General features: G+C 43.5%; 1 protein-coding gene across 4 annotated transcripts; it reads right to left on the bottom strand.

Moving 5' to 3' along the window:
• Positions 1-26,269, bottom strand: LOC308315859 (LIM domain and actin-binding protein 1-like). Of its 4 annotated transcripts, none has more exons than XM_080764072.1 (11): positions 26,128-26,269; positions 23,774-23,977; positions 21,913-21,958; positions 16,431-16,871; positions 9,703-9,772; positions 8,210-8,304; positions 6,786-6,851; positions 5,448-5,499; positions 4,732-4,793; positions 3,354-3,487; positions 1-2,095 (listed from the first exon to the last, which is right to left on the bottom strand). In XM_080764072.1, exons 2-11 carry the CDS (start codon positions 23,896-23,898, stop codon positions 997-999), a joined length of 2,190 nt encoding a protein of 729 aa, XP_080620198.1. In that variant the 5' UTR covers positions 23,899-23,977; positions 26,128-26,269; the 3' UTR covers positions 1-996. The 4 variants fall into 4 exon arrangements, with proteins under 4 accessions (XP_080620198.1, XP_080620197.1, XP_080620200.1 ...); XM_080764071.1 differs by having other exon boundaries at positions 4,732-4,796; XM_080764074.1 differs by lacking the exon at positions 16,431-16,871 and having other exon boundaries at positions 4,732-4,796.
• Positions 26,270-26,594: the final 325 nt, after the last annotated feature.

Below are 26,594 nucleotides of genomic sequence, written 5' to 3' on the forward strand. Positions count from 1 at the left end.
TGTATATCAATACTTTATTTATATGAACAATAGTAACAATCCAGGATTTTTGGTCCCCGATACAAAAAAAAAAAAACTACTTTATATATCAAGATAATTGTGACATTCGTCCTAATGCAACTATATGGTGAACAGAAGGGTAGATGCTCTGTACGTACGGTACAAACAGTCAGAATAAAGTGAAAGATTCATACTCGAAAGCTCACACAAACCAAAGCTGTAGAAATGGGACTTAATTGACATCATCTCCATTTACTTCATCATTCCAATCCACTTTCATGCTGTCGAGTAATGCTTAATTACTCATGGACGCGTCAGGCTGTGAGCCTGTTGATCTGCCATCTTCGGTGCACAGCCAACTTGCTACATATAGACGAGTGGAAAATCCAAAATGTATTTTTCAACTGCTGTTGGTGGTGACATTAAACATGACATTTTAAGACAAGAGCAAGACCATTGTAGCTCGCTCCCCCTCTATGGGATTAAAAACATGAATGATGGTTTGAATCTTCTCTTTCTCAAACAGGTGGCCATGCTGGGAGACATCCTGGAAGATTGAAGATCGCCAAAGGCATCATTAACATAAATAGAATCACTTTCATGATTTCATAAAATTTAAAATAAGTGTTAAATGTCACATGGAAGTGGTGTGGGAGGGAGGGAGGGGGATGGGCTAGATAACCTACTCTGTTAACTCTTAGAACTTGTGTCAGTGTACCAAATGCACTTTACATTCATGAAAATCAAGCTCAGGAAATGGAATGTATTTAAAAAAGAAATGTTCTGAAAAGGATTGGAACATTACTTAAGAGGCACAAGCAAATTGCTCAGTGTTAAGAGTGCAGACACTGCAGTGAGGAAGTGTTTATATCAAAGAGGACATGAAGAAACCACGTCACCCGAGGAGACGGGGAAGGCCGAGAGAGGACATGAAGAAACCAAGTCACCCCGAGGAGACGGGGAAGGCCGAGAGAGGACAGACATGGCGGTCAGAGATCACACGATCTCTTCTTCGTCCTCCTCATCCTCGTAGTAGCGGTTTCGCTTGATCATTTCCTCAACGGAGAGCGCCTCCTGCTGGTCTTCCTCCTCCTCCTCCCCCGCCCTCTCCTCGCTGTCCCAGAAGCCCACGTCTTGGGAGGTCCGGCTGACCCCGTCCTCGCCCTCGGGGGACGAGACGGGCATGGACTCTGCGGTGTTCACAGGGGGCAGCTCTTCCTCAGTCGCGTCTCCGTCCGTCCCCTCTTGCTCCATCTTCTCCCCCGCTCCGTTTTCCTCCTCTCCTCCTCGAGTGTCGTTGCATTCTTCCTCCTCCCGCGTGAGGCCAGTGTCCGACGTTTCTCCTTTCTTCGTCGCGGCCTCCCCTGAGCTGGCGTGCACGTCGTCGGTGGGTGTATGGCTTCCTGAGGACTGGTCCATGCCGGTGGGCTCGGGGCCGGTCTCGCTCTCATCCATGGCCTGCAGGTCGGAGGGTGGAGGGCTCTGTTGCCTGGTCTCGGGAGCAGGGTTAGCAGTAGTAGTACGGGCCGGGCTGGCCAGAGTGAACGCCATGCTGCGTTCCTTGAGCGACCCGGTCCGACGCAGGCTCGACAGCTCTTCCTCCTCAGGCTTCTGCTCCGGAGAAGACGAGGGAGAGTCGTCCTCCGGGGGCCACTTAGCACGGACGGGCCTGTTGTTGCTGCTCGAGCCGCCGTCCGCGGCCGAGACGGGCAAACGGTTGGCCGCGTCGCCCGGCTCGGTGCGCGGCGGCCAGGTGACCTTCAACCGGCGGGTCTCGGGGGGTCGGTCGGCTTTCTCCGCCGATCCTTGGACTGGAGTCTCCATGGTGGCCGTCGCAACGTTCACTTTAGCCAGCGGTGACTCCTCCACACTGGGGCTTTCCAGCTCCGAGGACGGGGAAGTGCTTTGACTCGTCGTTGGCTTGTCCTCTTGGCTCTTGGTGTGGGGAGAGGCCGCCTCCTCGGCCTTGGTCTCCCACAGCTCCTTGTGGGGCCGGTGGCCAAAGCCCTCGTCATAGTTGCCCTTGGCCTTAAAGAGCTGGGAAAAATGGGGCTTGCAGTACACGTTGCTGTGCAATGAGGCGTAGTTCGCCAAGCTAGCCAGGAGAGGGAGACAAAACACCATTAGAAAACGGTAACACTGGAAAAGGTTCACCCCAAGAAATGACTTTCTATAGTTTACCTACTCTGTGTTACCTGGTTGTTTTTGGCACTCTGCAAATAAACATAGCGTGCCTGCATTCATTAGCCCCGTTTAATTCATGTCTGTACTAAGCCCCTGAAGGCCTCCGATTGGACAACAGAGACCCACATGACGGCAATAGGGAGCAGAGTTGGTAGGAAGTGAATATGTCCATAGAAATAGACACCATGTGAAGAATCTAGTCAGCAGTTAGCTCATTCGCTCCCCTCCGGAAATGACAGCTTTATGGCTTTATAGAGATTTATGATTCCTTGGAAACGGTGGGGTCCCAAAAGTCCCAAACAAAAAAGGGCAATCTATAAGCTCGTGACGCATTGTGGTGCTTGTAGATCTGATATCTATGAGCGCAGTGGCCAATAGAAGACCTATAGAGAGAGACGGCATTTTTACACAATGCCGTTATTGTTCTAAATGTTTGCAGCACAGAAGCACAACAATCTTAAAACGGCCTACATTGTAACACTGTGGGCAAAACTACGTTGCTATGTTTACATTGTATTTCTGACCAAGTTTGGATGTGTGAACTGCATCTTTAAAAGGAATGTTTTAAAAACTAAAACTCTGCATGAGTCAAAGGGTAGATAAACAACAGAAAGTCATTTCTTGGATGAACTACTCCTTTAATTCACTACAGTTTGACTGCCGCTAATTGTTTAATCAAGTGTTCCACCACGCGTAAAACGCTATACCCGATATATTTGTTTAATGCGTTTAATTCGCCGTTTTAAAATAATTTAAAAGAAACCGCGAATTTATCCGGGACCTGATGACGAGGCCGTGGCGTTGTGATGACGAAACCGGAAATCAAGTCATCATCTGGGCTGCTAGGGCTTCTGGGAAACTGAGCTCAATGTAAGTGGACGGGGGGTTCGTTTGAACTACAATGCCTCATGGAGGCGGATCCTGTTCCGATTTCCGTCGTTGAAAGCGGCAAATACTACTTAAAAAGGTAACAAAACAATCTCGGCAGCGTGAAATATTCGATTAAATAGCGGGTAACCTCGTTTTATGGAGTCAAAACTGTTAACACAGGAGTTTACTAGAATAGTTTGCTTGTATATGAATTATACATTATATTTTCTGTGTTGTGTGTGTGTGTGTGTGTGTGTGTGTGTGTGTGTGTGTGTGTGTGCGCATGTCCTCCACCTCACCTGAGTTTGGTGTTACAATGTGAACAGCGGAAGCAGCTGCTGTGGTACACGAGTTGATTGGCCACCAGCTTCTCCAGTGGATACACCGTCTTCACACACGACACACAGGTCTCCCTCACTGCTGGACGGAAGCTCTGCACACCATTCACAAAATATATGGACGGGAGGGAGTGTGAGCTCCAACAAATCAAGGAGTATTAACCCATTCTGACCTGAGATCAGATTCTAAAAATGTCAGTCGTTCTTCGATTTTTCAAAAATAGCAGACCTACAAGCTCATAGCTTGTAGATCTGCTATTTCTCAATAGCTAAAGCATGATGCTAACACCAAAATGGGTTCCCGTTCATAATGGGTTATGTGAGTCAAACCAATAGTAAATCATTGGATTCTTTCAGAATAGAGACGTAGAGTGCCCAGCGTCTTTGACGATTTAATCGGCACCACCGGGGGCTTATTATAAAGACGTCTGGAGATGTCCTGGGCATACAATGTGTTGACCCATTCTGGACGGGAACCCATTTTGGTGTTTCAACTAAGCATTGTGTTATAATTTAGCTATTGAAAAATAGCAGATCTACAAGCTCGTAGCGCGCCACAAAATGCGGCACAAATATTTGAATATATATTCTTTCAGAGCGAACTTTCTTTTTCTTTTTCTTTTTTACGTCAGGCCTAAATGTGGTGAAACAGAACATTTTTTGCCTCCTTATATTATTTGACAATTTGGCCTTAATTTAAACTCAATGTCTGCCAAGGACTGAATTGACTGATTTTTTAGCAACTCCCACAGCTCCAACGACGCCTTTATCGCCTTTTTCAAACGTGTATAACATTGGGCAAAAAAAATAAAATTAAAAAAAATAAAAAAAATGTATAGAGACTGGCGCTTAGGGACTTTTTGGCACTTCTTAGAAGCGATGGATGCACCCCCCAACAAAACAAAAGATTAGACAGGAACTACCACTGGTGTGAATCAATGACCTTGTGAGACCGAGTGAAATATTGACTGACCAGATACCAGTGGTGAGCAAGGTCTGCTTATTTCCCAGCGACTTTTGGCTTCTTTTTTTCCCCAGAGATCCTTTTCTTTTCTTTATAGGCTAATTATTAGTATAATAAGTTATTAAAACATTAATCATCATAGATAGTATTCATAATGATAAATGCATCAAATCTTTTTTAGGATTATATGGTCATATTATTGAGTTTGTTTTGGCTTGTTTTTGGAGGTGGGTTTGGCTTATTTCTCTCACGAGAGTTGGCAACACTGGCGGTGAGGACTCACCTTGGGGGTGAGTGAGGACTCACATTGGGGGTGAGTGAGGACTCACCTTGGGGGTGAGTGAGGACTCACCTTGGGGGTGAGTGAGGACTCACCTTGGGGGTCTTGGGAGACGGGTCTTTCTGAGGGGTCGACACCGTGACGTCGGTACTGGAGCCTGCTTGGATAAAGACACTAGTTTGAAAACGAGCAGCGCGCAATACACTGACCACTAGAGGGAGCCTTTGTACATGTATAATCTAATGTTTAACGATGTACATTGGCACAGTTTACATGGAGATGATGCACAACAGGAAAATCCACTGCAGGCTTCAGGGGCATTTAGCCCATTTTGGTGTTTTAAACATCAAGTTATAATTTAGCTATTGAAAAATAGCAGACCTACAAGCTCATAGCACGCCACCGAGTGGCGCGCTACGAGCTTGTAGGTCTGCTATTTTTTTTTAAATCGTGAAAATGTAGCACAAATCTTTGAATATATATTCTTTCAGAGCGAACGTTTTAACTCAAATCTTTGCTTCTAAGAGGTTCCTGGAACAACACATTTTCAGATGGGGGTCGGCGGCCAATTACATATACATTTTTGGGGGTCTTTGACATGAAATATTGGAAACTACTGACTAGAAACATGGGTTTTTTTCAGAAAATTGTCATGATTTAAAATACTTTTTTTTAAATGTCAGGCCTAAATGGGTTAAACATCATTCAGACAGGGAATACAATAATGACTACAATTAGAACCACAACAAGACAGTATAGTGACAGCTGACTGTACAGTATGAGATAAGAGAACATGGACAGTAAATCATACCATTGCTCTCTGAAGTGGAGGCTTTCCTGCTGTTGGGCTCAGAGGATGGACCCTGGGGGAGACATGATGAGACAAGATCTGGTCACTAAAGTGGGATTTCATTGATTTCCATCTTCATGTGTCATGCCTTGATAGGGTCACAAGATACTCCCACACCTCCCTCCCCCCCTCTTTATCCCATTCTGACCCGAGATCAGATTCTAAAAATGTCTTCTACATCCCGACAGTTTTCTGAAAAAGCTATGTTTCTGTGTCAAGTTGTTCTTCGATTTTTCAAAAATAGCAGACCTATTTTTCAATAGCTAAGGCTTAACATAATGCTAACACCAAAAGCAGTTCCCGCCCAAAATGGGTTATCTATCTTTCTGGAAACAAAATGACGGAGCTTGCACACAAACACTTTTCACTGTGTCTTTTGTATTATTATCTTAGATTTGACAGAAAATATCTACAAAAACAAACAGGTGATCCGCATCAAACGGGAAAATAAAAGGGAAACATAACCCTACTTTGACACCCTTTCTTGGATACAACTGTAGTGCTTTATTTTTTATTATTCTCCTCCCTCAGTTTTCTTTTTCACCCCCGTCATCGTTTTTCATTATCTTGTACATTGGACGAGAAGATTGATTTAATCTTAGCAACAAAAGAAATGGAATACCGATGTATAATTATCATGAAACCTGTAACTGGGAACGAACGGACTAAGAAGAACTGAAATTACTCAAAGAGGATTCCCTATACATACTCCAGTTTTTGGTGATAGGTTATCACCGTTTTAGTTGATAGCTTATCACCTAAAACGGTGATAACCTATCACCTAAAACGGTGATAAGAGTTGAGGCCATCATACTCGCGGTGATGTCCTTAACCCATTCTGGGCGGGAACCCCTTTTGGTTTCTTACCCCCTCAGGCCGGGAACCCATATTTGGGTTCTGTACAGTATGTACACTATTCAAAAATGTAATTTTTTTGATGCCGCTATATAAATATTTGAAGTTTTTCAGAAAACTTAAATGGGTTAAGGATTGACCCCACCTCCCTGTGGTTTACCCAACTTCTAGTGTACGGGGTGATAGCTCCAGAGTGACTTGTCCGATAGTAAAAACAGAGAGGTGGGTCTGTGTCCGCAGTGATCGCTGATCATCACCGCGACTGACGTAATGGTGTAGTTTTCCAACCCTTTAAAAACTACACCGCGGTGATAAGCTATCTCCACAAACTGGAGTATGAATGAGCCTTTACTCTCCTGGAACTGTACGACCCGTAACACAATGAATGTTAATAGAAATGGAACAAATTACTTGTAACAATTACGAAAAAACTGTAGTGCTTACCATGTCCAGTGTGCCTGGAGGAACGTTCTCCTTCTGTTTGCCACAGTAGGCGTCGAGGTGATCACTCTGTGAGAGGCAACACAAGATGGAGAGAGCAGAGGTTATTGATGATTTGTGTGTGTGTGTGTGTGAGATCTCGACAGCATTGTAAACGACGAGGGTAAACCTCAATGCTCTTACAGAGAATAAATAAAAGGTTTCATATGACCACATACGACATCTTCCCTTTGAGGAAAAAATAGACAAAAGATCATACGCAAAATCTAAAACAGGCCAGATACACACTGGAAGTCAACTTCTTGTATTTTAAGTGGTGCAATGTTTTTTCAGTTGGTGTGAGAGAAGAGGAGGCAGAGGACAGGGTGAGATGGAGGGCAGGGTATTCGCTGTGGCGACCGCTGAAGGGGAAAAGCCGAAAGAAAAAAAAAAAAAAAAGGAGTAATAAAACGCGTTAGGCGTTGTAAGCTTGTAAGAGATTTGCTGTAGGCAACAACGGAAAAGTGGACCAATCATGGACGCGTTATTATGTATCCCACCAACGTTCTAGGAAAGCCCTGCTGTGATTGGCCAGTAGTCGTGATTGACAGTTCTCGTTTTTGCGACCAGTCATTAGTCCTACAACTACAACCCATCTCAAACCCTCACCCTAAACCTAGCCTCCCACGGGGCAGCACACCTAAACCTAACCCTAACCCATGTCTAACCAATGACTAGTCTAAACTAAGTATGCACCCCCTTAAACCTAACCCGAACGGCCTAACCTCAGTAAAACTATGCCTTCCCGGGAGCCAATCGGACACATGGTGAGGCGGGTCTACCCTAGAACCACAGTCAAAGAAGTATACGCTCTCTTTACAGCTACCACTGAATATATGTGACCAAATTTGACTGAGTGACTGCCATTGGATTTTTTTTTTTTTTTACGTCATATGGAAGCAGGAAATCATAGCTTCAAATTGACATATTGGTTGTTCAGTTTGACCCACCAGTTTTGGAGATATGGCTTATAGAGTAATGTCTTGAAGAAAACAGCGAGTTGAGAAAACAGCGAGTTGAGAAAACAGGCCTGAAAGTTAAGGTTCACTTCTGTGGTCTCTAACATAATATTACACCTAGCTACATGTTTAAGCATTTAGTTCATATTTACATGTCTTCTGTGGTCTCCAACATTACACCTAGCTACATTTTTAAGCATTTAGTTCATACATAAATGTCTTCTGTGGTCTCTAACATTACAACTAGCTACATGTTTAAGCATTTATTTCATAATTTACATGTCTTCTGTGGTCTAACATTACACCTACAAAGTTCTCTCCTCTGGTGAAAAGCTGGAATTTGCGAGATGGCAGGCTCTCAGTCAAATCTGGTCACACACATAATACCACTAAAAAGGAAGAAGACGTTGAAAGACTGAGACAACTCACACTGACTGAGTTGGGGAGGACTTCCTGTTTGGAGATGGCAGCCTGGTAGAGAGCCATCCTGTCACGGAGAGGAGTGGAATCCACAAGACTTCCATCTGACACAGAAGAGAGAGAGAGAGAGAGAGAGACAGTCATTGAGTTATACTAAGAAACTCCTTGATATACCTCCAACTGTGTGTGTGTGTGTGTGTGTGTGTGTGTGTGTGTGAGAGACAGTGTCAAAGTTGTTAGATTCAATTTATGCTATTGTGAATTCCATCACCATTCCGGGCGGGAACCCCTTTTGGTGTTTTAACTAAGCATTATGTAATACTTTAGCTATTGAAAAATAGCAGATCTACAAGCTCACAAGCTTGTAGGTCTGCTATTTTTTTTGAAAAATCGTGAAAATGCGGCACAAATCTTTGAATATGGACTTTTTTTCGCCGTCAGGCCTAAATGGGTTCAAAGTAATTCTGCTGTCCAGATGATATTAACTAGTGAAACAGCCCAGTGCTTCAGTGTTCAGTATGTGCGTCACCACCCCAGCCTAGTCAAATTAACCCATTTTGGGACGGGAACCCCTTTTGGTGTTAGCATTATGTTATGCTTTAGCTATTGAAAAATAGCAGATCTACAAGCTCATAGCGCTATGAGCTTGTAGGTCTGCTATTTTGTGAAAAATCAAAGAACCACTGACATAGAAACATAGCTTTTTCAGAAAACGGTCAGGATGTAGAAGACATTTATAGAATCTGATCTCAGGTCAGAATGGGTTAAGTCAACAGAGCTGTGGTTGGTACACAACACCAGGTCGGGTCAGGAGTGTGGTACAGTAAGGGGGGCGGGGGGGAAACCAGAGTCCGTCCCTTTCCCGTGCGTCGCTCAGCGTTCTGCTGAGCACAGTAATTCCTCCATGCTCTGGTCATCACTTTGAAACACAGGAAGGATGTAATCCATCCCAGAAGATGTCAGAGACTTTGTACATTTGTGTGGGTCATGGGTTATATATTGGCATTTTGGGTAGGGCATTTGTAACAGTATAAAGACGGCCTCATTCACAAACATTTGTTTCTTAGGTCTTGTGATCAACTAGATTAAAAAGGGGTGTCCACACTTTTTAGACTTGAGAGCTACTTTCAAAATGACCAGATCTACCTACCAAAAAATATATAGGCCCATTATCCCATTGCTGGAAATAGTTACATATTAGGCAAACGCACTTGGAATGGGAAATGGAAGTTAAAAAGGGGAAAAAAGTAAATAACTAAGCATTTTGGGTTTGAGCTTCCCAATTTGTGAAGTCACTTTAATTCAAGTGGGAGATGACAAAAATAGTTTTAGTTTTTATTTAAATGATATTTTTTAGGGGGCATGTCATGTGGTCTATACGTGCACAGCCTGTGTGATCTACCGGTAGATCACAATCTACCTTTTGGGCACCCTGGAACTAGAAGAACTAAGAAAGTACCCTCTACTAAACATGCACGATTTGCACGTGTGTGCGTGCGTACCTTCGAGCAGCTGGTCCATGTTGTCTATGTTGCTGCCGTTTCCTCCACTCCTTGTAGGCTCTCTGGTCACCTGTAAAAATAAAAATAAACAGGGCTGGTCAGAGTTATGAAACGCATTCAACACTCACACACACTTGAAGTGTACCTAAACGGTAACCTACAGTCATGTGATTTTTCACATGGCACACAGTCGTTTAGCACAAACCACCGGGCGAAGATCAAAGGGGGGGGGGGGGGGGATCAAAACGTGAATCCAACAGGGCATCAAAGGGAGGAAAAGAGGTGCGCGGGTGGCGTGCACCCTGTCTTAGCATGTTTTAATCCCTTTATGAGCTCAGGGATAGACAACCCTGTCTGAACACAGCAGCTGGACAAGAGACAAGTGGGCCTGTAGTAGGTGCCACGCACGCAGAGACAACCATCTTGACAGATATTAGCAAAACCAGGCCATTTAGTCGCATGTTAATGTAAACCAAGTGTTCCAAGTATATTCTGCACAAATCAGGACTGCTTGAGAATGGCAAATATAATCACTTTGGTCAATATTGAGATCGTGATTATTTGACATGAGTTTTTGTTGTCCTTTATAGATCACTTTGTATTTGAGTTTCATATCATTAAACAAAATGGTTGTATTGCCTTCTGGGCAGTGCAGACATCACGGTGTAATAAATCTTGCACAATATTTTGTTGTTTCTTGCTAGACTCCTTGAAACCTTTCTAAACTCAAGTTTCCCTCATCTTGGCTTGAGCTGAACTAAACTTGCCACAGCCTAACAGAGTGAGTTTGGGCTTTTAGGGAGGGGCGTGCTCTTATTTATAACGCCGGACAAATTGAGAGCATCCTTGTCTAATGGAATGCAATACAATACTTAACATTAACTCATGTTTAACAAAAGTCTTCACTTAAATAAAATTTCAATTGAAAATCAGATGTATTGAGCACAAAATGTACACTTGTACACTCTCAAAACGTCTCCAGGTCATGCTCTTCAGACAACAATAGGTTCTTGCAACAACAAAACCTGCAGTCACACACACACCTGGCCCGGGCCCCGGGGCCACAAACACTTCCAACAGTCTTCAATCTAATTCTAACGAGGTATAAATTAGGCTCTCACTCTTTACACCTGGACCAACACATTCTCGACCAATATACGCTGGCCTGTAATTTGGTTGAGTGGCACATTCGACTTTCAAAAGGTTTTTTTTTTTACAAGCCTGTGGAGTTACCAGCACTGAGCCAACTTGTTCTGTGGCTCATTCACCTGATCCCCAGAGGCTGCTGGGTCTTAAAGCGTCCGAACATGTGCAGGTTAGCCCTACTCTGAGGGTGACATTTATAATGCACCGTACACAGTAATGCCCTCCGTGTTATTTTTTTTAAACCCATTTTGACGATTCTACAAATGTCTTCGAAAATCCTGACAGTTTTCTGAAAAAAACCTATGTTTCTATTGCTTTTCATGTCAAGGACCCCCCAAAAATTATATGAATTTGGCCGCCGACCCCTGTCTGAAAATATTCTTTTCCAGGGGCCTCCCCAGTAGCAAAGATTAGAGTTAAAAATGTTCGCTCTGAAAGAATATTCAAAGTTCTGTGCTACATTTTCAAGATTTAAAAAAAAATAGCTAAATGATAACACAACAACCAAAAGGGGTTCCTGCCACAAAATGGGTTAATTTGGTGGTTACATTTGTAAACGTAAAGATGTACAAAAAAGGAGAAATTATCACTGATTATTGTACTGTTCAAGGAGGGGACTTGGAAGAACTGAAAAATTATGTAATTCCTGTTCCACAATCGCAGAACATAGAAGCAACAAATAAAGATGATGGTCGCCATTAATAACTTTTGACTTGAGTATATCATACTCATAAAGTAGCTAGTATGCAACCCAAGTTTCCAAGTACCAAAGGTTTAAGGAAGCATAAGCTAGGTGTGTGTTATATAGTCTGCCTGGGAGACCATGAGAGAGAGAGCATAATGAGGGGCTAGGTGTGTGTTATAGTCTGTGTGTTATAGTCTGTGTGTTACAGTCTGCCTGGGAGACCATGTGAGAGAGAGAGAGAGAGAGAGAGAGAGAGAGGGAGCATAATGAGTGGCACATAAAACATGCAGTCACCGAGGAGGGAGGCAGTCTGATGATGGTTCTACCCCATGCGGTTTAAAGATGGGGGTGGACGGTTGCATTGTTTGGTGGCGCTTCATAACACAAGAGTGTGTGCATGCGAGCGTGCGTGCACACAGTTGGGGGGCTGGGGGGTGGGGGTGGGTTAGTGGTAGCAGGATGTAAACAAGAAGCAGGGCCTACACAAGGTCGGGCTGGGTCTCAGGGGGTTTGATAAGCAGACTAGACAAAGAATCTGCCTCTAAGCCAGATACTATAAGCTTTGCAGACCTACATAAGCCCCACCCTGTGCCTGGAGTGACCCCACTCAGACAGACACACACACACACACACACACACACACACACACAAACACACACACAGAAATGAAAAGGAAGTCTTATGTATTGTGTACTCACCTACAGCAAGCATGGGTCACAGAATTTTAGAGAGCAGCTTTCAAAATAACCAGCCGAAAACACACATTTCCGATGTTCATAGAGAGTTGATTTACTTGATTCAAGGCGAAAAAGGAACCATTGACACGTGCTAAACTAGCCGATGAAACGGTCCTTGAGAAGCCAATTTGTCTTACTTTCGTACCGCAGAAAAGTCAGCCAGTGTGAAGCTGAAAAACAAGACCTCATTCAAGCCTCAATGAAACCATTTTTAGCCCCAACAGAGAAGTCAGTGGGGGAAAAAAAAGAAGAAGAAAAGACAAAGTGGAGAGTGTTTTAAGACTAAGCAGTAATAAAACTACGTCTCGGTCAAAGGGGGGCCTGTTCAGAGGCACAAACAAAAGAGTCACGCAGCAAACACCATATGAAGGTCAAAACTGAAACAAAACCAGTACCATATCTACCTCTGGGTGAAGGAGGAGGATCCGTTAACAGAGAGAGAGAGAGATACACAGATTGGATGGAGGGAGGAACCTCTTGCAATGAAGAGTCAATAAGACGGGTCTCGTCAGGGCCCTAGTTCTGAGGAGGCATGCTCTAATCTACTCCTAACTCAATTCCACCCATTAGCACAATATAACACTGAATCCAACTACAGAGCAGAGACAGAGAGAGAGAGAGAGAGAGAGAGAGAGAGGGAGAGAGAGAGAGGGACCAGTCTGGCTGCTATGTCCCTGAGTCAGAGAGGAGAGCGAGCAAGGGGCAGGGCCTCTAGGGGATGTTGTAGGAGGACGTTGCGTGAGGGGAGGATACTATGGATTTGGGGGGGGGGGGGGGGGGGGCAGGGCGTGTGTGTGTGGGGGGGGGTGTCTGGATCCATGCTACCGTTGGGAGCAGGTGTTTCGGGTGGGAGGGCAGGGTGGAATTGGGGGTGTTGCCTGATGTATACAGGGATGATGACGACGTGCAGTAAAGTGTGTCCTGTGTGTTGCTAATAGGGTTTTTAGGGGGGGGGGGGGGGTCTTCTTTTTCTCTTTTACCGTTAAAATCCTCTAGCCATGGAATAGAGCCAGGCACGCAACGGGGCACCATGTGAGGGTGGTGGTGGTGGTGGTGGGGGGGGTGTTGATGCAGAAGAGGAGCAGCTGGTAGAGGGGGGGGGGGGGGGGGGACTGTGGAGGGGCAGGAGGGAGTGAGGAGGAGTATATGGGTGGAGCTGGGGCCAGTGACTGGGGGGTTTTTAGGGGGGAGACGTCACGTAGGGAGGCGAAGGTTGGTTGGGGGGGGCGTTTAGGTCAATTAATTTCAGAGCACGTCTGCTTCATGACTGCACGAGTCTCCCCCCTGGGAGTTCAGAGGGGGAGGGAGGGAGTGTTCAGACAGGGGGAGAGAGAGAGAGAGAGAGAGAGAGAGAGAGAGAGAGAGAGAGAGAGAGAGAGAGAGAGAGAGAGAGAGAGAGCGGGTGAAAGAAGAAGCAAGACATGAGGAACAGGGGCTTCCATGTTGGACCCAGAGAGGAAAGCAAAGGGATATGAGAGAGGAATAGGAGAGAGAGAGAGAGAGAAGCAGCGAAGCCGACAGAAAGGAGAGCAGGAGAAAAGAAGGGAGAAGGCCGGCGATGATGGATGATGGAGTGGGGCGGTCGTAGAGGAAGAGTAGGAAAAAAGGGGGGGGGGGGCATTTATCTTTTGATAGCCTTTGGGGGAGACGGAGTCATCTGAAGAAGCCCAGTGAGTGGATCAGCTGTCTTTAAAGTCATGAGCCTTTGCAGGCCTACCATTACATCAGCGTTCTGGGGGAAAGGGGGGGGGCCTCAACAAGAGGAGCACGCGGGGCACAGGACTGTGGGCACTGGACTGCCGCCACAACAACAGTCTAGCCCATTCTGACCCGAGATCAGATTAAAAAAAATCTTCTACATCCTGACAGTTTTCTGAAAAAGCTATGTTTCTATGTCAGTCGTTCTTTGATTTTTCAAAAATAGCAAACCTACAAGCTCGTATCTGCTATTTTTCAATAGCTAAAGCATAACATAATGCTAACACCAAAAGTCTGCAGGCATTTTTAGCCCCGAACATTTTACCCCACCAAAAACAACTCCCTCTGATTTACAGAGAGGAGGAACAGTCAGACTCAAGTCACTGGGATATGAAACATTATACAGTACATCAAAATGATCTCAAATCCCCTCTATTTACAGTACTTAAAAAATGTCCCTCTTGATCAGTCAAGTCAGGAAATGGTGTGGAGCATACGTATGATTTTTTTCTTTGTGATGGGATTAGTCCTTATTAAGTCTTGGATCATTCAAAGCCTCAAAACAAAAACCATCCCCGTCTCAATATCCAAGATTAACACACCCTGGGCAAGACCTAAACTGAAAGGACTATCAGCGGAAGTTGCAGGATTTTAGCGGAAGTGAAAAGTGTTGTGATTGGTCGGGAAAATAGACACTGACATATAGAAACATGGCTTTTTCTCAAAAAGGTTCTTGCTGCTCCATTACCGTTGCGATAACGAATAAGCTAACGGATAAAGCAGGAATTTCACACAAATCACATCAGGGAGAGCAAGTGGGAGGAACTGGGTCTGACTCATGGTTCAAAGGGGTGAGGCCGAGGTGTGTCTGCTCAGTGCTCAGCAAAGCTCCTCAAAGGGAGAACATGAACATCCTGTGAGTTATTACTCCACATTTCTGGAGGCGGTTTCTCAAAGCTCCACATTGATTAAGATTGTTACTGATATTCAATGGCAGTGTGGTGATACAGTATGCAGATTTTTCCCTTAAAAACCCATTTTGACCTGAGATCAGATTCTAAAAATGTCTTCTACATCCCGACAGCTTTCTGAAATATTTCAAAAATAGCAGACCTACAAGCTCGTAGCGTGCCACTCGGTGGCGCGCTATGAGCTTGTAGATCTGATATTTTTCAATAGCTAAAGCATAACATAATGCTAACACCAAAAGGGGTTCCCGCTCCAAAAGGGGTTAAAATAAACGAAATCTTTGTTTCAATTTGATCCCGAGACGTGTGCACATAAAACAACAGCTTATGAAGGAAAAGCCAAGGAATCTGAAGATGTTCAGTTAAGATTTTATCAAATGATTATGTTTATTTCTCTGAACATTATGCATTGTTCCTCCCTAGAACATCTCTGATGTTATATAGTATTTCAAAAAAGCATCGCTCCGCTTCTGAAAACCTCATAATGACTTCTTCTGTTCTCTCCCTGTCATTATTAGTAAATGAAGCCTCTGTCTTGGCCAGCTTCAGGGTGCAAACCACTCACATGGCACGCACCGTGAAGCATCCTCGCCTTACATGTAAGCATGGCCACCGGACGTCTAGCCTAGCATAGCACCGCTTTGGTGTTTGGTAAAAGAACCATAGCAGCCTGCAGGGTGTGAAATGAACAATGGGGACGAGAATGAGTTCATGTTATTGATATTTGCCGGGGGAGGATGTTAAAAAAGGTCCAAGTTTCTAAGTCAGCTGAGGAAGAGAAATGTGTGTTTTGAGGGCTAGTCAAGCGAGGCAGCAACCATGTGACTGGTAGCATGATAGCACTTGAAGGGGGAAGCTGACCTGAAGAACAAGAAAAACACTATTTACATGATCCAAACGCCATCAGAGACGATTTATGTTTAAACTGTGTTGTATGGGCCATAGGAGGCCTTTGCTATGTTTCATCAGTTTCAATTGAAACGGGACTCCACCCTCAGGGGGGCCTCCAAGCTCTGACTGACGCATCAGTCAACCCCCTACCGCCACCCTTGGCCCTCTCTCTCTCTCTCCCTCTCGCTCACTCTGCCTTGCTCTCCCCCACAATGTTAAGTAACACCTATTTCATGTTATTCATTTGGTTAAAATGTGCAGCATTTGGAGGTAAAAGGGAGACACTAAATTGTGAAGGGACGACAGGAATGAGAAGAGGTGTTGTTGCTGTAATTGTCGATAGAAATGGCTGCGCACAATATTGACCAGTGAAAACTATTTGTGTCAATATGCCCTGTATCAACAGAATAAAATGTCATAGCTATCTAGGGGGGGCCTCATATTTGGTCTTGAAACGGGCCTCCAGAAGTAGCCTCCCCGAGTATGGCATTAGGGTCAGCGCTGCAGGCTTTGTGAACCTTTTAACGCATCACACAATGTGAGCGCTATAGTGCCAGCAAATGAGTACAATCATGAGTATTTCTGCACGGAAGGTGGACTTGCCTTATTGCTCAGGTGCTCTCCCGTCTCAAACATCATCTTGAGGCTGTTAAGGGGGACGTTGGGTTTCTCCAAGGCGGGCACTTCGACCGCCGTTCCTCCGTCTCGGTCCAGATCTCCCCTGGGCTTTTTCTCCATCTCTGCCCGGTTGTCGGTTTCAAAAAGAAGACGGGATGACTCGGGCTGAGATTCAGCGGTCCGGGTCTGGGAGAGAACCTCCGGGAGGGTTTGAGCCCTGGTCAGGAGTTCTTGGCGCCGGAACTCAAAGCAAGCCTTCGTTGTTGGGTTTAGAGCCTGGAACTCGATCTGCGAAGAGGGTCTAGGCTTAGGGCTTGCCGTGTTCGAGACGCGGGTTGAAGGTGGCTTCTGCTGCTGCAGCTCCCAGCGTTTCTTCAGAGCACTGAGGTTTCCACCGAGGGCGGTTGGTGGCAAGGGTTCCACTACCTGGAGAACACCAGTTGGTACCCAGTTAATAAAGGACAACTTTCGGGGTTTTTTTCCCAACCAAGGTTCATGTTATAGGTTGTTATTAGAGAAAGTAAAAGATGAGTGTTATTTCTTTTTCATTTGCTGCTTTCTTTCGTTTTAGGGATTTTAGCTGTTTTTGACAGGGGGGCGGGGGCATTCGAGCATGGGGCTAAATATGTATTTTTTTATAGCATTTTATAGCGATTTCTTTAATTATTTACTATAGTCCTAATAAACCCCAGGAAATTACATCCGGCCACAAAAGATCATGAGATCTACTGAATGTGTCAAACTGACATATTGAGCCTATGACACACAGTGTGGCTTCCCCCCAGTAGACTACCTTCACATTCAGTAGACCCTGTGATCTTTTCTGGCCAGATGTAATTTCCTGGGGTTTATTAGGACTAAATGATAAATAATAAAAAAAGAAATCCCTAAAAACCTAAAACATGAACCTTGGTTGAAAAAAAAAACTAAAGTTGTCCTTTAAGGTTTTTTACCACCTAGGTTTCTAGGCATTTTAATAATTTGATACAATATCAATTTCTATAGTGTGCCGTCAAGATTACATCATATGGCAACCAAGTCTATGGGATTTTTAATGTTTGTTTAGAGCTCTTATAACCTAAATCTTAAGTCTATGGACTATGAGGATATTACGTTTGTTTAGAGCACTTTAGAGAATACTATAAAGCCAGCCAGTCTATAGACTTTAATGTTTGTTCAGAGCCCTAAATAGTTTGCCAGCCAAGTTGTTTGTCGTTTATTGAATGAATGGATCCCCATTAGCTGACGCCGGGACGACAGCTAATCTTCTTGGGGTCCATATAAAATACATACAAAAAATACAAAGTCTATGGACTTTAATGTTTGTTTACGTTTAGGGCACTAAATGACGACATAAGACGTCATGTAGTGCCCATGTCAGGCCCTCACGTCACACAAGTGTGATTCTTTTTGTTTTAACTTCATGGAGCACCCCTATAGTATAGGTGAGGTTCAAACAATCAGGATGGATCAAGCATTTCAGAAAAACCACACTCAAAAATTCAAACTTGTTCTCTGGTTTTCTAAACTCCACACATTGCATTGTATAGTGTGATCAACACCAATCATCTGGTAAACGATAGTATGCTAAAACAAAGCATGCCGTATGTTTGCCGAATACAGGTTTATTGTACCATTTAAATGACACTTGTTAATATGGCAAGGGTTGTACTAATGTAGCTCCCATAGCCACATCACCACACTTGGATGCAGCCGCGAGAAGGAAGGAGGAAGAACAGATAACTATCATTCTGTATCACAAAGTGTCACACCCACTCACAGAAATAGTCACACACACACACACACACACAAGTCCTAAAATATGACAAACTTTTTTCAAAATCCCTTGGCATTACGTCTAAATCTGTTCTTCATTTACTCTATGAATTCCATCATCGTTGAATCCATGCCATTTGAACCTCTACCAACTGTTGAGTGAGGCTAGCAAACAGCTAGCAAACTCAATGTAAAAATGTACTCTCACACACACACACACACACACACACACACACACACACACACACACACACCATCCTGACAACTATAGTAGCATTCATGAAAGTAAACCAAACAAGAGGAAACACCACAATAGAGGGGAAATGGAATGGGAATAAATGGAAATAACAGAGGCGACAAGGAACAAAGAACCATTAGCAAGTCAGCATGCATTCTATTAACCTGACTGTACTGGATATTGATAAAGAAGAGAACACTTGTGGTTACCCGACTATTTGTTGCAAACCTAATACATGAAGAAAAAAAAAACCTTTAGACAAAAGGACAGTACACAGCATAAAAACCTGAATAAAAGGCTGATGACCTGGCTGTCCAGTTGGCAGAGAAGCATGTATGTGTGTGTGTGTCTGCTGACCGGCTGGAAATGTTACAAGCTGTCCCAGATGTGAAGCCTTGAGAAGTGATCAGATCAGCATGAAGGAGCTAGCCCACCCCCTACACCACAGAGAAACACAGAGAGAGGAGAGGGGAAAGGACGGAGGGAAGGAAATACAGAGGGAGGGGTGGGTGGGACGGAGAGAGAGAGAGAGAAAATCAGAAACAGAGAAAGTCAGCGAAGGAAATGGTGGGGGGGGGGGGGGGGGGGAGTGCAGGAAATGAGAAAAAGGTAGAAGGAGACTGCACGAAAGGAAAGCTTCCATTTTTAGCTGTGAAGAATGCTTTGGTTCTCAAAACTAGTTTTAGAAAGAGCTTTGGAAAGCAACATCTTCGTGCTCCGGCAAGATTATTATTATATAGAATAGTCCCCCCCCCCCCCCCCCCCATCTCTGAAAGTTAACATTGTACTCTCTCATCTCCAATCCCCGTTTTACAATGTTTCTTTGCTTAATTGTAGCTAATTCGTTCTGTAATGCAGTTTTGGTTCGTGACAGTATTGGCACTAAAAAGGGTGAAGAAAAACAAAATCACCAAACCCTTTTAGAAACAGTGTACTGCTGGCCTAGTGGTCCAGGCACATCATGCCACATATAGGCTCTAGCCTGACAGCGCATCGCGCGTTCGAGTCCCGTTCATGACGCCCTTTGCTGCGTGTCTCTCCCCTTCTCTCTCTCCCCCTATTTCCTGTCCGTCTTCACTGTAACTATCAATAAAGGCACAAAAGCCACACAAAAAAAGAAACGGGGTAATGTAAGTGAAAGTTAAGTTTGCACATAACGACTCATAAGGTCAAGGTACAGTAGAACCTCCACCCCAAATCGGCCTCATGGTGGCGCTACAACAGTGGGTCATCGTCAGACAATAAAAATATTCGTTTCCCTGGATTCCTTGGATCACCACTCTCCACATAATAGGCCCAGGCCATGTGTGCCAATTACATTGTGTGTAATTTTCTTTAATACACACTTTTTGCTACTACTCCTACATATTTTGTCCAAAACATACATGACCCCACATATCTCTGGGGGTCATGTAATCAGGATGTAAAAGTCTTTATTTTTCTGATGCCATTCTAATCGACTGCCTCCCAGAGACAAAACACAGACAAATTGACAAAACACAGATAAAGCAGCAGCAGTACTCAAAGAAGTCAGAGGGGGGCAGGGCCGTCGCTGACCATTTGTGACCAGATTTGACTGAGAGACTGCCATAGCGCAATTTATTTTTATTTTTCAAAAATGAGTTTATAGCACAGGCAGACTCTTCACATACTAGAGCATGTCTGAAAAAAAGTCAGAGCTGAAATTGACATGTAAATATGAAATAGATGCCCAAACACGTAGCTATAGGTGTAATGTTAGAGACCACAGAAGTGAACCTTTCAAGCCCGTTTTCTCAACTCGCCGTTTTCTGCAAGACATTACTCTATAAGCCAATAGCCATATGTCCAAAACTGGTGGGTCAAACTGAACAACCAATATGTCAATTTGAAGCCATGATTCCCTGCTTTCATAAGATATGAAAAACACGAAAAAAGAAAAAGAAATCCAATGGCAGTCCCTCGGTCAAATGTAGTCACATTTGGTTGCCCTACTCGTAGGATATTTGTGCTGGCCCCCCCTACCGACGAGAGCACTGCTATTCTTCATGCAGATCAGCTATTTTCACTGTTTGTGAGGACGCACACACGGCCGCTCGTCATTACGCGCAGAGAAAATTGTTATTTTGAGGGTCGGCTTGGCACTTTTTGGCACATTTTGTTGCCCCCCCTCGGCATGTTGCCCTACTCACAGTGCGTATAGGTAGGGACGGCACTGGAGGAGGGTAAGAAAGCCAGGTAGATTTATATTTCTGTCTGCCATTATATAGAATCCAAAACTCCTTAAAACTGAGCTCCCTGCCTCCCTTCGGTCAGTTCAAAGGAATGCTCCGGAATATCTTTCACCGCGATTGCTCCTGCTTCAATTGATTTATTTCACCGACGGTTGTTCTGTATAAAGTTCCTTTGTAATTTACCCTGATTTATAATGTCGTTTGATGCATTATCTTGTGACTGTATTTGATGTATTGTAACCTCGGCTACGTTGAGAATGAGGGCTTGCCCTCGACTGTATTCAGAGTATAAATAAAGGTGAGAAAGAAAGAAAGAAAAGTCCCGCCGCAGCAGTGTTGTTTTCATCGACTAAAAGTAAGACGAAAAATGTTCGTCGACTACCTTTTTCCACTGGCAAAAACTACATGGAAACTAAGCTACGATGACTAAAACTAAGACTAAATATACTGACAACAAATAAAAACTAGACTAAAATGTTAGGAAGGGACTAGTGGACAAGAGATGCAGTATAAGTAATTTTACAATTGGTTGCATGCTGAAAATAGCCGATCTAAAATCTTATGACATTTAGTCGACTAAAACTAGACTAACACTAAAACATTCCAGGTGACTAAAACTGAATTAAAACTATTCAAGACTATGACTAAAACTAAAATCAAAATTTACTGCCAAAAACAACACTGCGTCGCAGTCCCGCCGCAGTCCCGTCCCTTTCATGGCCTAACAAATAAGTGTAATTTTCCTTCTTTCTAATTATTTGTTCGGCCCAAAAACATTTGTGTTTATTGCCACGAGTCGTCGTCACCATCTGAGTTGGCTTTGTCAAGAGGCTTACAGGTCTTTAAATGAATCGGAATACTTTCTGAAACGTCTATGGGAAAAATGAACGGGAAATTCGGGGGTGGGACTGCGACGCTCTTATGTACACGTTGCCAATTCTTCCACTGATTGATGGCATGACCTAGCTAAGACCATCAGACACCGTTGTGAATGTTTCCGACTAGATTGTGCTTTTATTAATTATTTTGTTAGTTTTACTTATATTACACTTTGTCTAATACAGTATCTTGTTTCATGCACTGTTAGAACAGCCATGGCATCAACATTTCACAGCACAGTGAGTGATTGACAAATAAAAACTAATGAATCTGACTGGAATATACAGTAGTTAGGGTTAGGATTAGGAACCCTAACCCTGGGACAGAGACGCACATTTCATATTCTATACGTGGCACATACCGCTTTCTTCCAGTCAGCGTTGCTCTCCTCTGCAGCCATCTGATACCTGAGGAAAGACATTGGGGAGACAAGAGGGTGAACGCTAATTGCATGACCATTTTGTGTGACCTTTTCAAAAGACAATATGTAAAGAAGGAAAACAATATGCACGTCCCAGTTTCAGAATACTGTGCTGGACCCCAAAAAATGACTGAATGGAGAAAAAAAAGTGGAATGTCCGCAAACGATATAGTTCTGCTCCCCGTCTTTTTTATTTCAACCTAAATACAACAACGTTTCACCCCTCCGGGCTTTCTCAACTTGAGAAAGCCTGGAGGGGCGAAAAGTATTTATGTTGAAATAAAACTAGACGGGGAGCAGAACAATATCGTGTGCGGACATTCCACTTTTTTTCTTTTCAAAAGACAAAACATCTTCCTCACTCTGCAATTGGAAATCTTCCTTCTTGCCCAAAAACAAGAGTTAAATGTACACCCTTGTACTGTCTCTAGCTCAGTTTCTACTTTGATAAAGAAACTTAATGTGTAAAATGGGAAGGAGACGATTGTTTAACGTCAAATGTCTCAGTTTTACTACCACGTACATCTCGTCTCAAGTAAGACTTCTACAGAAGTGTGTGCGTACTTTTTTTATGGGGGCTTAACTGGTGGACAACTTTATAGTGTCTTCATTGTTATAACTAAACATCCAAATAAATAATCCAGCCGTTTCACTTACAGTTCCGTCCTTTCTTTTTTAAATATTTACTTTTGGAATTGTATGCTTTATTCAGATAGGATAGTGAACAGAAATACAAGAAGACAGGCGAGCGGGGGCCGACATGCAGTAAAAAGTGCCTCGGGTCAGATCCTAATGCAAGAACGACTAGCCTTAACCCATTTTTAACTAAAGCATTATTTAGCCATTGAAAAATAGCAGATCTACAAGCTCATAGCGCACCACCGAGTGGCGCGCTACGAACTTGTAGATCTGCTATTTTTGAAAAATCGTGAAAAGGTGGCACAAATCTTTGAATGTATATTCTTTCAGAAGACTTTGTTTATTTCGACGTCAGGCCTAAATGGTTTAATTATGTGGTATACTATAATACTATGCTCTTACAGTTGTGATCCACTGGGACTTATTCCTTACTTTCTTTCTTAAACAAGTAAACTTTGCACATGAATTATGGATGGCATACACTCTATGACAGAAAATACAAATACATCGTCCTCCATCCACAGAAATGGAACAGTACTAACGCCTAGTGGTGAGATAGAGTAAACACAGGCATTTGGCACTGAACCATCTCGGTTATGAGTAATTTCAATTTGATACCTTTGGTTAGCAGATAAGGGGAAACTCAGCCCTCAAAACAAACAAAATATATAGAAAAAAGCATTTGTATGCCACAAAATCACAGGATATACAGATATCTTAGCAATTGTAGAAATATTAGACCTTATTGGCAAATGTTTAAGCAAGTTCTAAGTTACTTTACTTAAAACATTTCCCAAATATTAGATTTTTGTTTAAATGTGTACAATTTAAGACAGAGGTTCCCACATATGCCTACCGTGTGTGTGTGTGCGTGTGCGTGTGCGTGTGTGTGTGTGTGTGTGTGTGTGTCAGATAAGAGTATATATATTAGCAAATTATGGTAACTCAAGTAACTGGTTTGGGCTGATGCTAGCATGGATAAACACTTCTGTGGAAACTAGGAAACAGCAGAGAGGCAAGAGCATGTTGCCAGGAAAAAACAAAATAGACAAAATACAAGCCTCAATGGGTGAGTGAGACAACATGAGTAAGTGAGTAAGCCGTTTATGAGAGTGAGGCAGAGAGACAAGAGGTTGACGTTTGAGTGAATTTTGATTCTTACCTGGAGAAGCGCTCTGCGATGGCATTATTTTTACCCCTGGTGCTGATAAGTGACAACTCCCTGGCAGTGACTCGAAGGGACTGGGATTGCCAGTGCCTGCGGCTGAACGGAGCTACAGATGTCATCTTGATTGTCTGTGATGTCTTATCTGTCTTTTGGGTGGTATACGTAGCAAGAACTCACTTGTACAGTATGTATGCAGATCTAGAGCAGGAGGAAGAAAAAACAACAACGTATATGACAAACAAATATAAGAGACTCCTAAACAAACATTGAACCCATTCTGGGCGGGAACCCCTTTTGGTGTTAGCATTATGTTATGCTTTAGCTATTGAAAAATAGCTGATCTACAAGCTCATAGCGAGTGGCGCGCTACGAGCTTGTAGGTCTGCTATTTTTTGAAAAATCGAAGAACGACTGACATAGAAACATAGCTTTTTCAGAAAACTGTCAAGATGTAGAAGACATTTTTAGAATCTGATCTCAGGTCAAAATGTGTTTTTAATACCGAGTGGAAGATTTTCCCCGAGCATGTCTGAGCATAAGGACAACTCTTGACTTTACAGCCGTTTACATCAGGTAAACAGCATACAGTAAAAGTAAAACTCACTGCATACTCGCAGACTGCATGACAACTAAGCACAGGCCACCGCAGGGCAACAGCACTGAGACAAAGTAAATATCCTGTAGAACTGTACCTCATCCACCTACATAATTGTAACTTAACAGTGCTACATGCATTGCCAAAGGCATAAGTCAGACTCAACTCATCATCATCATAATGTCAACACATCACTGAGCAATCAGTATAAGTAGTAATAGTATCACCATGACTGTGCAGCCAGTCAACAGGTTTTGTCCACCCACCATCTGTTGCCTCTTCAAAAACCTCTGGGAAACTGATCTATTCATGAGCTCACATGAGACTCATTTTGCCGTACGACCAAATATACAAGTGCCATTTCCCCAGGCCATGTCCTAGGACAAGGTGACTACATACATGCTTTAATATATTACATCACTCAGAAATGTGTGATGTAGGGACAACATGTCCCTACCTGTGCCTTGATCACGTCACAGCCAGGAAGCCGGCTACGAGCTGACACAAGCAGCAGCGACAAAATATAATTAGTCAACAACAGCCCCTCTGGGGTTCGTATTATGGGCTACTCATTCCTTCCCGTCATAAAACAGGCGGGTGAATGACAGTCTGCCATGATTGCATGCAGGATGTTAATAAGCTTGTCTTGTTGTCTCAGATCATAACCAAGAATGTGTGAAGGTGTTGACAGTGCAAACAAGAGTCACTAACAAATCATTCCAGTCCCAACTCATATAAGAACAAACTTGTGTTAACTTAGACCGTCAACTAAACCCAGGTATATTTTACCCCAAGAAATATATTCCATAAATAATATTGAATGAAATTTCACAAAAATAGATCATCATGGGGTGGCCCTATATGATCCCCATCCTACAGGGGCAAATCTGTGAAAAATGTCACGTATTTTACAAATATTCCTAAAAAAAAAAAAGAGAGAGAAAAGAATGGATTCTCCTTTGGTCCACACACTCCTGGGACATGTTGCGAGTGGTCCAGTGGGAGGTTTTGTTTAACCTCTAATCTGGGGTGAAATTCACCCGAACACCTGCCTGTAGAATAAACCAGGGATCTGGGCAGGGACTGGGAGGGTACCTTATACTGTAAGCATCATGAAGCTATACCTAATATAGCTAAGGTGGGTGGGTGGTCCACCCACCCACCTTAGCTACACCTGCAACATGTTTATATAGGGGTTAAATTCAATGACCATGAACATCTAGGATTTCCAGAACTATCATGTAGCCTAGCTCTGGTCCATTACCGTCCATAGCCTACTGCCGTTGCATTAGAGCTATGGACCACCAGAGCTACATGTAGCTATATAGCCTAGTCCTAGACCTAGACTACGAAGACGAGAGCTTTTTACATAACTATGTAAAACACTAGCTACCGTATGCAAAGCTGTAGCAACCATATGCAAAGCTGTATAGCTACCATAATGCATAGCACTGGACCAGGGCTACCCCATATGCAAAGCTGTAGCTACCATATGCAAAGGCAGCAAAGCTGTGTAAAAAGTTTGCCGAACAAGAAACATATAATCTGACCAACGTCACGCTAAAAAGGTGTTTTCTGAAGTAAAAACAAAAGCCCATGATTTAAATAAAATACAGGTTTCAAAAACAGTGGTCAAATATAATATTCTTTCTCTCTTAAACAGTGGTCAAATCTCTCTCTCTCTCTCTCTCTCTCTCTCTCTCTCTCTCTCTCTGTCTCGACACCGTAATTGTCTTGAAATAATGTTACCCACCTGTCAATGTCTTTAATATTGATTGTCGCAGTCGGTTTCCCTCCTGTCTAGATAGATGTGCAGTACTTCTCACTCACTCTCCCACTCTCCAGTAGCCCAGCTGCTCCTCTTGATGGCTTGCTTGGCTTCTCTTCTTACAACAGTGCGCTTGAGTAGGTAGTTATGTGGGAGTAGTCAAACCGCCACCATTTATATTGAACTCCACTTGACCAATAGCGACACGGCATTCACGTACACCTTGCAGGTATGGGGATTTTCTCTTCCAATCAGCGGTTTCCTTTCTGTGTGAAAGGTATTTGCAAGTCAAGAACAGTAGCCTCTAGTAGCCTGTGGGCTTGTGTTGAACAACATGGCACACAAGCAGTAGAAGAGAGGGGGGGAATCCCACACTGGATTCCTGGAAAATGAGCCATGCAGCTCCAGTCCAGACTCCTGCCAGCCTGTTTTCTCATGAGGTCAAGGGTTTA

This window comes from Protomyctophum bolini (genome assembly GCF_963924005.1).
Source record: "Protomyctophum bolini genome assembly, chromosome: 5".
Classification (NCBI taxonomy): Eukaryota; Metazoa; Chordata; class Actinopteri; order Myctophiformes; family Myctophidae; genus Protomyctophum; species Protomyctophum bolini.